General features: G+C 40.5%; 1 protein-coding gene across 1 annotated transcript; it reads right to left on the bottom strand.

Annotated features, from left to right (window-relative positions):
• Positions 1–690: 690 nt before the first annotated feature.
• Positions 691–10,378, bottom strand: casq1a (calsequestrin 1a). The gene is made up of 11 exons (XM_030403245.1): positions 9,912–10,378; positions 6,540–6,633; positions 6,240–6,340; positions 5,948–6,059; positions 5,650–5,723; positions 3,842–3,972; positions 3,705–3,750; positions 3,544–3,598; positions 3,240–3,340; positions 2,980–3,054; positions 691–1,737 (listed from the first exon to the last, which is right to left on the bottom strand). The coding sequence occupies exons 1-11, from the start codon at positions 10,146–10,148 to the stop codon at positions 1,381–1,383; spliced, it is 1,383 nt and encodes a 460-aa protein (XP_030259105.1). The 5' UTR covers positions 10,149–10,378; the 3' UTR covers positions 691–1,380.
• Positions 10,379–12,700: the final 2,322 nt, after the last annotated feature.

Consider the following 12,700-nt stretch of genomic DNA (forward strand, 5'->3'; position numbering starts at 1 on the left):
AATTAAAGATTTATGTCAGTAATAGAAGGGTTTATGTAACAAAGGCAAGCGGGATAGAATTGTACCACAGCGTTTCAAACCCACAGTGAAACATGGTGGAGGTAATTTTCAAGTACGTGGGGAAGTACGACTCTATTCTTCAGACATGCATCCATCCTCTGGAATTCGTCTTTGTGGAGAAGTATTCATACTGCAGCAGGATAATGAGCCCAAATACACCTCAAAGCTTTGACAGAATTAACTGAAGACCAATGAAAACAAAGGAGTCCTGACTGTCATGGACTTTCCTCCACAGTTACCTGACCTCAACCCCAGTGAACATTTATGATGGCACTTGAAGACTGAGGAAGATAACTATTCTGTGATCACACAAGAAGCTTTGTCGAATGCTGTCAAATAATGCAGGGATAACATGAGTCAGCAGGTTTTACACAGACTTTTTGAATCCATGCCAACTTAAGTGAATGCTGTCATTAAAACAATAGAAGATAGAAGCCTATTAGATTTGAAACAAATGCAAAATAGGCAAAATCTATATGCAAAATCTTGACTAACTCAACCCTAGATAGATAGATAGATAGATAGATAGATAGATAGATAGATAGATAGATAGATAGATAGATAGATAGATAGATAGATAGATGCCTACAGGTAAACACACACACCTTAAAAAACTATACGGTATGGGGATTCTGTCCAAGCTGTCATTTATTTAAGACTTACAGCAAATTAAATTTCTCTTGTTACAAAAATAGAATATGGCTGTTGTCATATTTCATCATCGTAGAAAACATCCATATGATGTACAGCACTTTCAGTGTACAGCGTTACATTGATTTCACACAGTAGGCTGGTGATACTTAAGACCCGCCAGAAAGCCTGCTAGCACCCTCGGATCTGACTTCAGTTATTTCGATACTTGGGCAAACAAGAAAATAAGTGAACAAATAAAACACATTCAAACTGCAACAGACTCCACAGATGGACTTAGACAAAATGCATACAACATTGCAACCCGTCCAGTACTTTGGAAAGTAAAAACTTTAATAAATTAAAATCAATAGCAGTAGTAGGTTTTTTAAGAGAATTTCTTTTTTTATTGTACCAGACAGTGTTACATATGGGAATAATGGCACTGTGGGATCTTAGAAAGTACTTAGTTACATGGAGGATTAGTAAATATGCAGGGTAGAGTGAGAAACGAGTAATGGAATATCGTTCTGTTGAGATGCAGAGAGAGGATGATGAAAAGATGTGATATCAAAATGACAAGTTCAAAATAAGAACTAGGTACAAAAGAGGATGACTTGACAGAGTGAATGACGTTGACTCTTGAAACTGCATTGGTCAGACTTGAAGAGTAAATTATGACTTGATGATTTAATAATCATCATCGTCGTCATCGTCGTCGTCATCGTCGTCGTCATCATCGTCGTCGTCGTCATCATCATCATCGTCATCATCGTCATCGTCATCATCATCGTCGTCATCATCATCGTCATCATCATCGTCGTCGTCATCATCGTCGTCGTCGTCGTCATCATCGTCATCGTCGTCATCGTCGTCGTCATCATCATCATCGTCGTCATCATCATCATCGTCGTCATCATCATCATCATCATCATCATCATCATCGGGATCGATTTCACCTGACAGAACATCCTCGATCCAGTCCTCCAGCTCGTCCACAGATGGCATATCATCACCATCATCCATGTCCAACCACACACTGTCAGCCTGCAGAGTAAACAAGAAGTCAACACGAACTCAGCTTACACCAAAAGCATTAAAGGTACCTTGTAGAGTTTTTGACTAATGGTAGCTTGATGGAGCAATGTTTATATGAGCAGACCCCTGTTTTATATTGTGAACAGGATGCACATCATGCACAAGTTTGCATGCAATGCAACCTGCTGTGAATTATACACAAGTGTGACTATATTTGACAGTAGGTAAGAAGCAAAGCATTGCACCAGCAGAGACAGTGAAGAATAAAATTGTAAGCCATCAAAACATTGAAAGACCCAGTTAGCACAAAGCACATAGCCCCTGAGCCATAGAACATAGCTGTATTTTAAATTAGGCAATGTATGGCGGTCTATGGTGCCACATACAAACAAATCAGGCGGTTGTAGCATAGTTTATGTTAGGTGTACTTGCTTAATATAGATAACTGGTCAAAATGTTTCAGGAAACGCAGTTAGCTGTCTAGTTGGCTGACATGGATAGGTAATAGATAGATAGATAGATAGATAGATAGATAGATAGATAGATAGATAGATAGATAGATAGATAGATAGATAGAATTACTTTAATGATCCCAGACTGGGAAATTATTTTGTTACAGCTGTAGTGGGTCCGCAAATAAAACATTTCATACATAAAATAAATAGAATCCAATATATACATAGTGTATATATACAGTGCACAGTGTGCTATAAACAGTAAACAATAATAATATATACAACAAAACAAAATATGCAAAATATACTATAACAATAATAATATATACAACAAAACAGTAGAGAGACCAGAGTTCTCTGTCAGGCAGAGGTGATTTGGATTGTGGCAGGAAAGATTTCCTGTATCTATTGCTACGACAGCGAAGCTGAAGCAGCCTTCCGGAGAAGGTGCTCCGCTGTTTTAGCGTATGGTTAGGTCAGCTTACCCAGGGCAGCATGAGTCATGGGTAGACCATCATCAATGATTGTACTTTACAAATGTATATTTGCTCATAATATGTGGAAATTATATTATGTGTATGTTGATTGATCTTTATAAATACAATCAAACAATAATTTAGCAGCCCATGCTGCAATGACTGAGGACCCGCAAGGGACCCAGGCTTCCAAGAGCACCCAACCTTCCCTAGGATAATCTGGCCCTTGGCCTTGTACAGCCTTGTAAGTATCAAAGAGTTCAGCAAAAAACTCAAAAGCTCAAGCAATCTAAGAATACAGTACTAAAAATGTTACTTACATCATCAGCATCAACGACACCAATCTGTGGGTGGGACAGGTCAATTCCAAAGATCTTCTCCCAGTGGGGCAGAAGCTGCAGGTAAAATTAACCTTGATTAATCCTTCTGTTGTCAGCCAGCATCATTCAAACGAATGCAACATTTGGTCAGATTCAGTTCAGTGTGCTTTGTCATTAAATCTCAGCTCTCAGCTGACAGAGTCAAGGACTGCCCACACGAGTTCCTCTGATTTCTGATCATGCATATTGTATGGTTTTACCAGGGGGAAGTCGTCAGGGTCAATCCAGACAATGCTGAGGTCAGGGTTGTCCGTGTTATCCTCTGCAACTTCCTTTAGGATCTCAAGGAACTCAAAACCATCTAATGAGTGGAAAGGACAATAATGAAACTAAAAGACTAAACTATTGTAGAGGTGAAGCAATGGGAATCAGTGATCTTTTCATTAATATCTCATCATCATGCACAATATCCCATCAGTACCACGTTAAAACCCCTTTGTTGCTCCCTGTTGAACTATCTAGACTTGCTATTGGTGACTATACCATTATTCAGGGTTCCTTTACCTGGGTCAGCCTCCTCTGCAAAAGCAATGATGTGTTCACCATCAACATCGTCCTCCTGTGGAAAGAATAAAGTTAGTTTTTTAAATTTAGAAACTGTTCCCCAGTTGTAATTTGATCAAAGCCTGTATTCATTCTGGTGTTTACAGTTTTCAGGTTCTTACCCAGATCTCGTACATGTTGTGTGGTTGCAGCTTCCTCAGGGTTGGTCTGAAAAATCACATATGAAAAAGATTTAACGGCTTCTGTTTTCTTTTATAGGGAAATTTTAATTTCATGACATAGCATGAATGGGATTTACCTGTCATGATCTTCAATGAAATCCACCAACTCATCCTCAGTGTATGGTTTTCCTGGGATGACCACTGGATCATCCATGAAAGGTTCATAGAAGTCAACCTCATTGAGCTTCAGGTCCAGAGCCTTGGCAACCTGTCACACACAACCAAATTTAAAACCAATAACTGAGCATGAAGGACTGGCGAATAACGAAGAAGTCAAAAAGTTTAATTTTACAAAATATTACACCAATTTAGTTTGTATGAATACATTAAACCTGTTGAATTCATACTCCAAACAAACAGGGGACAGCATATCACCGGAGTGACTGCTGCTTACTGTAGGTCTGGACTCAGAGCTCAGAGCGGTAATATAAAAAAAGGATTGGCCGGGGCTAGCTGGTAAACATGCTGTTTTCAGGAGATATCTCTGTAACACAGTACAAACATGTCTTCGATATAGCGAGACAACAAATGTTTTTACATTCTTTTGAAGATTTAAGGTAAGTTAAATTGTTGATTTTAAACTAAATTCTTACATATTTTTTTCCACCCTATTCCACCTTAAGTCTTGTGTCCATATATATGTTCTAATACCAAAATGTTATTAACTTATATATTCAAGTGGGGACAACCTAAACTGGACAAGTTTTTACTCTTTTATTCATCAAAGAGAAGATTGACAGATATGAGGATTTCCAATTCCAGGTACATGGATGCTGCTCTAAAATAGTGCGTTAGATGCATATTTCAAATAGAGCTTTTTGTGTTCATCAGTGGTCAAATGTCAAAGAGGTCTAAGCTTTCCTGTGGAGTGCATCGAGGCTTGATTTCTGGCCTATTTTAAGTTGATGTGATCAAACATACAGTAACCTGGGAACCAGAACAATCTGCAAGCTCGTGTTTCATGTGCTCCAACATGATACTGGCCATGTTCCTGTTCAGACCGAATTCCCTTCCTCCTAATCTTCGATGGGCCGATTATCTGTCTTGGAGCAGGTTTGACATGATGACTTGCACAGGAGTGTCATGTCACATGTTTCACCCCTTTGATTTAGTTTTAGTTCCATCCCGTTGTCTCCTGCCTACAAGTCTGTCTAGTGCAACACACCATAATCAAGAAACACTTTTTAACCATCTGGGCACTGCTGATCAAATATGAATCAAGATTCTTCTGGACTTAGTATTGCCACATGTCATCTAAGAGGGCCCCGTTCTGGTTCATTCCGCTGGCTCTTGGCTGACATGTGGCCATGGTATGGCTTCTTTGTGGCCCAGATCTGTTAAACAGGAGTGGACTGGGCGGTCCACTCCTGTTTAACAGATCTGGGCCATCATATGGGCCATCATTCTATGCGGTATGTGGCCCGGATGAACACATCTGGTACAATTTTGCTATCTGGGCAGTATAACTTTGGCAACGCCAGGCTAGATTAAATGACAATGTGTATGTAATGTTAAAGGAATTGCTTGTAGTGACAAATCCACAGAAAGTAACCATCATCGTCTCTATGGAACATTTTAGTTTCCTCAGCTATTTTTTTTTTTTTTTTTACAGTTTTCTGGCCCACAAATAATTATCTCATGAACCTTTATTTTCTGTAGCTCTGGGCAGCTGTTTTTAGGCAACAAAGCTTTGATTAGCCCACCATACACAACCCCCCAGCACCAAATTGAATGCATTTTATATTTCTAAGCTAGGTCTGTGTCAGAAAAATTACCCTGATAATCGAAATAAAATAAAGAAGAAATCATTTTTATTCTACCTAGTCTTATTATGTTGTTCCAAGCGTGTCTGGTAAAACTTAAGTTATTCATCGTTAATACTCACCTTGGGACTGAATGTTGCAAAGAACTTGATGTGAGGATGGAACTCTTCGGCAGCATCGGCGAAAGCCTCAAAATCTGAAATTTTACAGGCATTCATCAAGCTGTGTCGGGAGATCAGTCCATGTAAGAAATATCTAAGAATGCAGACTTGTTGCTCTCATCATTATCAGTCTGCAGCTCAAAGTTAAGTCAAGCAATGTGAGCCTTCTCCCTGTTACGCTTGCCTGATATGCGACAATGAGCTATAATGTTGAAAAGCAAGCAGCAGGTTATCATACCATCACAGTACAGATTCTTACGTTCTGACTTGTGACTCTTAAAGTAGCCCACCAATTTGATGTCCTCTTCGATGTTTTCAAAGCCTTTCAGCTCCCTACTATTGTCAATAATTTCCACTGGGTCGTCAAGAACCTGCGGAGGAAGAGGAGGGTCATGGAGGAGAAAGGGGGGAGACAATATAGTTGGAGGTGAGAGAGAAAAGAAGAGTCAGATTGTGCGGGTCATCTTTGAAGGAAGCAAACTGGGATTCAGGGACTTTTTTTTTGCTAAAACAAGGCAGGCTATTAACTGGGTGATTATATCCTCACGAACATCAAAGATGAACTCCACAAGTGTGTCTGCTGCGAATTCGCCGTCATATTCTATGACTTCATCGTCTGTGAAGATGAAGACGCTGTCAGACTCCTCAAGGCCTGGAGGAAAAGAACAGACGTGAGAGGTGTTTAAAGTCAAGCAAACCAACAATTTGACCCCACCTTTCCCACATTTGCTATATCTTCCACAAGAAAAAGACACATTGGCGTAAAAGAGGCCTTTATGAAATGATTCTGACTCTAGTAAATGGCTGGTCTCATTGTTGTGTCTTAAGCTGTGCTTATCCTGAGTGTTTACCTAATTTCTTTGCAACGGCCTTGTCAAGTTTTGCATCAAGGAGTCCGACTCCGATATCCTCATCATCAAACTCATCCAGGACTTGGGCTGCAAGCTGTAAAAACACATACACCGTCATACAACTGAGGACATGATTTTCCAGTTTAAAACAAGTCTTAAACACATGAGAGCCCAGGTCTGTATGAGTATTTAGTAAAATAAGTGTTTATGCCCACATTTACACCTTTTTGACAAAGTCGTGTCACTCAGTCGTTTCATTACCATAAAAGCCTGGTTTCAGAGCGCTGCTTATGCACTTTCTAAATCTGTATGAAACTTGAACCTCGTGACTGACAGTTGGTTGCACCAATGGCAGTGCCCCATTTGCAGCCTGACTGCATTGAGGAAGTGGTTTGAGAGGTTGTCTCAGTGTGTTCTGAGAGTAAAAAGCATGCACGCACACACACACACACACACACACACACACACACACACACGAGTGCACACGGGTGAGAGATCTTGAGCAGCTGCTTTTACTGGCATACATAGTTGGACTAACTAGGCTGTCCTGCAGATTGTGCAAATAATTCTTGGCATTTCATTTAGTTTGATTGGAGCTGCAGATGGGTGGGGCTGTTTGTAGCTTAGCAGTAAATAAGATTATATGAAAAGTTATATACTTTAAATTATATCTAATTATGTACATTAGAATATGTACCTTTAATGAGAGCAAACAATGAACATTTTTGAAGAACAGAATTTTGGTTTTACCTTGACTTTATGTTTGGTTGCAGACTCCAACCTTTTGGCATTTCAGAAGGCTATAATAAACTTTTTAAAGGGCAAGAAGTGATTGAGATGAGTGAGGCTTGAAACTATCAAGCAACTGAAGTAGGATACACTTGATGATAAATTGTGACAAAGAGATCAGAATTTTTTTCCAACTCTTTTCCATTTTCCTTTTAACAGAAATAGTGCATCTAAAGTCTGTAAGTCAGAGGAAAAATGGTGAGTAATATGTGTGTTTGAGGAGATACATCAGAGGTTGTTTATCTTGATTTGAATTTAGATATATATGTATACATTTTGACTTCTCTCTAGTTATCTATTTATATATATTTTTTATGCAGTTTTTTTTTAGATGAAATACGATTCATATCTGCTTGTCCTCAAAATATAAAACATGCAAAGCTGTCTTTGGACCTGTGTGTTGGCAACGCGTATCTGCAGTAATGTGGCTGATATCATTTCTTCAGAGAAACTGAATCTCCCCAACTACACGTAAAGTTAAACCAACAGACTCACTAACAGGGATGGGATTTCATAGCATCACATCTGCATCTTAAATCTACTGCAACTGTAAAAAAAAAAAAAAAAAAAAAAAAAATTGGAATACTGTCACTGACATATGGCAAAAATATAAACGCCATATGGTAAATATATTGTCATTTCCTGCAGTGGTATTGAGACAGTGTTGTAATGTGCAGTTCACATGTACAGATGTACAGAATGCAGGCCCCTAAATTTCATTCTTTTAAATGATTATTAAAATCATGAAACATCAGGGTCCGATTCACATCCGTAAACAACACATGGGCCCGAGTCAGGGTGTTTGGCCACCTCAACAATCTAATCATTTTTCAGGGAGAGAAAAACAATTAATTACGACTTCCTCACTCTCATCAAGTCATATTTCATTTCACTAACTCCTGGAGAGCCTTGACCTCTCACATGTTGAGCCCTTTTGCTGTTGTCTGTTACTAATAATAAAATCTCCTCCAACGTAAGTCATAATACATTCATAAGGAGAAACACAAGCCTTCGGAGACCTTGAGCCACCACAAAAGCAGCTCAGGGATAAATATAGCTCCAGAAGCCACACCAGCCCAAGGACTATTTTGGCGAGGTGGCAGTGATGCTCACTGCTCTGGGATCCGCTGACAAGTACAGTACTGCAAGTGCCAATCATGGCGCAGAGCTGAGCCGGCACTACTGGAGCCAGAGCCTCCAAGGGCTGGCCTCCATCCCTGAGGCCGAGCCCTGACGCTCCCTTACAGAGACACCAGAGGCCGTCTGGTATATCTTTAGGAGAGCAGCATCTCTCTCTCTCTCTCTCTTTCTCTCTCTCTGTTTTGGTTATTAATGTTTTCCCTTCTGTACTAACTGGTATCTGTTACTGCTAATTCCCCCCACATTAACCCCCCCCCACCTTTAATTTATTTTGTTGACATTACATGACAAGCTAGAATCATTATTTGTTGATTGACAGATGTAGTTACCGTGTAAAGTGTTTACCCCAAATTCCTTCCACATCAATTTCGAAGGAATTTTTCACAGTTGTCAATAATAAGTCGGTATAAATTCCATGCTCCGATCTGTTTTTGATTTTGTCTATAAAGATGTTGCGTGTCAATTCTAGAATGAGTCTCCTCCAATACTCCCCTGAAAATAAAACTAGCGCACGGCCTTTACTCTACACTGTGAAGTGGCCATGTACAAATGCTGTAAAACATGGTTGCCACATGATCCAGTGTGTATATATTCCACAAATCAGTCATCACTCCTATCCCCTTTTTTAAAAAAATATATTATTCTATTGCAACGTTCACAACAGCTATTAGTCTGGAGTTACACAAGTCACAAAAGATGCAGATCTAACTGGAACAATTGGTGCGGGTAGATTCACATTTGAACCCACACTTTGCATACCAAATGATGATGTAATGTCTCTGCGAGGAATGGGATGTAACTGCAAAGTGTCCAAGCTGAGGTGTGACAGGCATGCTGATAGACGTGCAGACGGACTCAACACACACACACACACACACACATTGACCCACAACGTACACAAGCCCAGCCTTCGCCAGAATAAATGATATCTTGGGTCCTCACAGCTCAGCTCTTTGCCCCATGTGGGCGTATCTGACGACACACCGCAGACTTGTCACACGTTTTTGGGACTTCATCGATCAGCAATTCTGAATCCAGCAAAGCTACTTCCCACCTTGTAGCTTCACGTTCCCATGAAGTCACCCTCTGTGCTCAATTTCCCATTCAACGTTGTGCGAAATCTTTAAAAACGTATTTGTCTCTGTTGCCAAAAAATATATATTTTTCTTTCCCTGTAACCGCACAGTTTAACCTTAACCATAAATCAGAGTTTCTTTTTATGTTTTCCTTCATATCTTATGTCAACTTAACCAGCAGTTCGTAGTCACACACTTCACATCTGCACCATTCAAAGTCTATGCAACCACATTAAATTAAATCAGATCAAAATTCCACAACAACCTCCAAACAGCTTCTACAGCAACATTGAGTTCAAGACTAGTTATTCTATTTCCTCATCAGTAAGCTGTAAGATATCTACCCATACTCCCCATCTCAACCCACCTCAAGGGCCAACTCCTCAATCTCAAACTGTCTCTGGGCGACGCGGCTGGATCCAGGATGGTCATGGTAGTACACCACCATGACATCGTACTTCTTCATCACAGACTTATAGTTCTTGGCGTTGAGGTCGTGGACGCGGTCCTTTCCATCATATTCTGGGAAGTCCAAGCTATCCTTGCCCAATGATAGCCCCGCAAAGGACAGCAAGACTGCCACAAGCACCCAGGTCCACTTCATGGCTCCTCTCTAAGTAAATGTAGATGTATTTACAGTTTCAGAAAGGGGGGACAAAAAAAGAAGAAAAATCAAAATAGTTTGGTAAATGTAAGGAGAACCCCTTCCAATCCGCGTCACCCAGAAGAGAGCAAGACCAACTCCTGCATCCACCTTATTAAAAACCTCACATGGGCAACTGGCAGTGGGGCACAGGGTGCAAGAGGGGTTGGGCTAAGTTTGACATAGGTGTGAGTGTGCCTATGTGGGGTGTCACTGAGCTTGGGGAAGATGAGGCGGGGGGTCGCTGTGGTTGCTGGGGTGACAGCCCAACCTTGTGTGTGTATGTGTGCATTCGTGTGTATGTGCGCGTTTGTGTGTGTGTGTGTGTGTGTGTGTGTGTGTGTGTGTGTGTGTGTGTGTGTGTTGCAGACCTGTCAAAGTGGGTGGAGAGAGGAGATGACGACCAACATGCTCTGATTCTTCATCCAGAAGAAGACAGTGATGGAAGTGGAGGGACAAAGGAGGGTGTGTGTGTGTGTGTGTGTGTGTGTGTGTTTGTGTGTGTTTGTGTGTGTGTGTGTTGAGCCCGTCTGCGTGGAGCCAGAGGAAGAAAGAGTGATATGATGAATTTAGAGATGGCTGCGAATATGTGGCCACTCTTTTCCCATATTAAGTGTAGATGGAGGCTTGGATCCCAGCTAAAAATAATGGATGTAGGACAGAGAAGTACATATCAGGAGGGGTTGCCGGTGTCTAATTTGCTGCTGCTGGCACCGGTGCAGCGCTAGAATGTGGCACTGGGTCACTCAGGGACATCGAGAGAGGCGAGGAGAGGAGAGGGTGGTGCACCTGCTGAGGATTGGGTGCATAGGTGTCACTTAGCCCTGACTCAAGAGAAAGTGAAACATAGAGTTTAACAGAAGGGTTTGGGGTGGGGATTTTTTTTCTATCTTTTCAATACTTACCCATCTGTGTATACTGTATACGGGCGTCCTGTGCAGTGTGTGCATGTACGCCTGAGATGATCGCATGTGATATTACTTTACAATTTGAAAGGAAAGGGGTAAGCTATAAATAAATACAGTCTACTTGGTATCCTTATACTCCTGTTGACCCCACTTACAAGTACACAAGTCACAACACACACCTCTCTCTGTAACAGGACATGTAGCCTGCAGTATCAGCCTGCCCAGATGTTTCCAATGTAAAATATTTGTATTTTTTTTTTTTTAACTATGATTTCAATCAATGTTTATACCATTTAAGTGAGGTAAAACTGCTCTTAGAATATGTGGGATTATCACATCATTAATCATTAATAATTAATGATGTGACACCTTGCACAAGAAGTCAGCCAACTGGAATTTTGAAATCTGATTTCAGCATCACAGCATTTAACTACGATAAACATTTGCTTTTGGCCCGTGGCCCACCATTAAGTTTGAGTTTTTGCCCTTCAAGGAAAAAAGGTTTGGGCTACCCTGATGAAATGGGCTCTGCTTTTACATGTCACATTACATCTTCCATAACCACTGATGGAGGAATTTAAACTTAATTAGAATAGAAATTAGATAGAAATAAACTTTTGCTGACTAAGCATAGACAAAGGGAACTGACTTGAAGTCGTTAAACAGGCAAGACATTATTTCATGTAACAGCAGGAAAAGCACAGAGTGGAGTTTGACCCTTTTAGATGACTTGTAAGAATAGTTTTAAAAGCATTGACTCAACAGCTTCAGTTCAATCAAAAATGAAACTGAAGGCTTCATCTACTCAACCTCATGCCGGGGGAAGGTCACAAAGCATTTCTCGAGCTTCACAGCTGGGGAATTGTTTTCAACTAAAACAAAAACAACTGAGAAAAAAACATGAAATGGCTCCATACAGCTTATAACAGTGCATACAGTACTACAAGGTTCTGGAAGAACAGAGATCCAAACCAATTTGAAAAAGACAATATTTACAACCTTGATGCACGGTCAAGCTCATTCACTCACTTCAACACCTTTACCTCAAAAGTTACAGTGAAGATGAAGCTTTAAAAAGGGTGTATATGAAATCTTTCAAATCAGTTTGGAATCTCAGGGCTTTAGGGGACTTCACGCTGGAAGAGCAGTATGGAGCAAAAGTGTTTTTGTTGTATTTTTAAAAAAAACAAGTCTCCATCTGCTGTAAGGCCATTTTGCTGTGAAGCTCCAGAAATGTTGTGTGGACTACAGAACTTCAGCTGACTGTCCATTGACGTGGGGGTGAGTAGAGGCTGCTTGAACCTCTTTGATGATATCTAAATGACCATCTTCAGGTGCTCATAGGCTCTCTGAGCATGCCCACTTGCGTCTAACATAAATAGGAAATCATTCAAATTATTTTAGAGGTTTGTATTATACAGTGAGTGCAGAGACTCTGTGTGATTTTTCGCCCACTGAGCAACTTTAATTTGTGGTCAGCAGGGGATGCTCTCTGTTAGAAACTAAACTGTGACTAAGCTCCTGCACAGGTTTCTTTGGGCCCTCCAGCTGTGACTGATATTATCAGTTTGCCACAAACATCAAAATGTTAATGGACTTTAGATT

The sequence above is a fragment of the Sparus aurata genome, chromosome 21, assembly GCF_900880675.1.
Source record: "Sparus aurata chromosome 21, fSpaAur1.1, whole genome shotgun sequence".
In the NCBI taxonomy this organism is placed as follows: domain Eukaryota; kingdom Metazoa; phylum Chordata; class Actinopteri; order Spariformes; family Sparidae; genus Sparus; species Sparus aurata.

Coding starts and splice junctions, on each gene's coding strand:
- casq1a (XM_030403245.1), bottom strand. CDS start 10,148: ATGAAGTGGACCTGGGTGCTTGTGGCAGTCTTGCTGTCCTTTGCGGGG. Junction 5,724..5,947: donor TAAGAGTCACAAGTCAGAAC/GTAAGAATCTGT, acceptor GTAAAATTTCAG/ATTTTGAGGCTTTCGCCGAT. Junction 3,341..3,543: donor TGCAGAGGAGGCTGACCCAG/GTAAAGGAACCC, acceptor TCCACTCATTAG/ATGGTTTTGAGTTCCTTGAG.